This window comes from Papilio polytes, unplaced genomic scaffold (genome assembly GCF_000836215.1).
Source record: "Papilio polytes unplaced genomic scaffold, Ppol_1.0 DF823901.1, whole genome shotgun sequence".
NCBI classification, from domain to species: Eukaryota; Metazoa; Arthropoda; class Insecta; order Lepidoptera; family Papilionidae; genus Papilio; species Papilio polytes.
The window spans coordinates 1568928-1570035 of NW_013525303.1; the positions used below are offsets into that span (position 1 = coordinate 1568928).

A 1108-nucleotide genomic window follows, 5' to 3' on the forward strand; every position below is an offset into this window, starting at 1 on the left:
GGGGGCGCGGGGCCGTGGCGCACCGAGCGCCTCGTGCCTACACCCTCAGCAGTCTTCACCACCTTCACCCCCACCGGCTTCAGACCTTTTCCCGTTTTCCCCCTCACTTTACATATTAAAGGTTCATCACTATCACTGTCCGATTCCTTCTTCAGTTTGCCACACGCGGCGACTGCTGCGTTGATAGGCTTCTGATCGAGTCTTCTCGGCTTCTTCTTCGGCCTTCCCGCCGGAGACAAGCCCTCTTCGCAGCTTATGGTGGAGGCGCACGAGCTCTCAGATTCTCTTCTCTTTCTTTTCACGCCGGGTGGTGGTTTCGCAGGCGCGGGCACTGAGTTAACAGTACGCGGACTCACTTTATCTACTGATCCACTACGAAGACAATTCCTAGGCTGTAACGCGGGTGAATCCGATCTGTCCAGCTTGTTGAGACCGGGACTCAATCTCGGCGTCTTCGGGCCATCGGCAGGACTGTTCATCTTGCTGCTCGACCTCGTCCGGACCGTACTTCGCGCTACTCGTTCCAACGCCGAAGGTGATGGGGATTCCGGTCTCTTGTTGACGTAATCTGGAGTAGGAATTTCTATTAGCAACTGCTCTAGTAAACTCTTATCCGGAAAATCAGCTTTGAGAGGTAGCCTTTCTAATTTAGAATCTTTCTCTTTCGAATCCGTACATGTTTCACCATTCTCTGACAATGTTTTGTCATCTTTCGATTCGTTCGGACAGACTTTCTCCTGATTGGAATACGTATAAAGGGGCGGTGACATTCTGCTCGGTAGGTGGTCAAAGTCCTCCAGACCTTTCTCCTTTTTGGTCGATATACACTCATCTTTACTGCAAGTTTCGTTATTTTGAGCAACACTGCATTCGAGTTTCATATCGTCCACCTTCAATTCCATTTTCTCGTCCTTGCTTTCGACCCTCTCATTGTTCTGGCTTTGCTTCTCGTCATCCCTGAGGATCGGCGTGGGTTCCCTCTTCACGTCTTTGGTCTGTGACAGCTCGTCGGACGGCCTCCTCACCGTATCGTCGCCATTGATGTGGTCCGCGTGCATTTTTGCTAATTCCGCTTCGATGTCGCCCAAATCGTCAATGTCAGGAGGTC

The 1108-nt window shown here is 51.4% G+C and overlaps 1 protein-coding gene across 1 annotated transcript in view; it reads right to left on the reverse strand.

Annotated features, from left to right (window-relative positions):
- Positions 1-1108, reverse strand: part of LOC106102816 — a 24759-nt gene that overhangs the window by 6432 nt on the left and 17219 nt on the right. The window contains exon 11 of the mRNA XM_013282401.1: positions 7-1105. Within this exon, the coding sequence (XP_013137855.1) occupies positions 7-1105 (1099 nt within the window). The remainder of the gene's footprint in view (positions 1-6; positions 1106-1108) is intronic.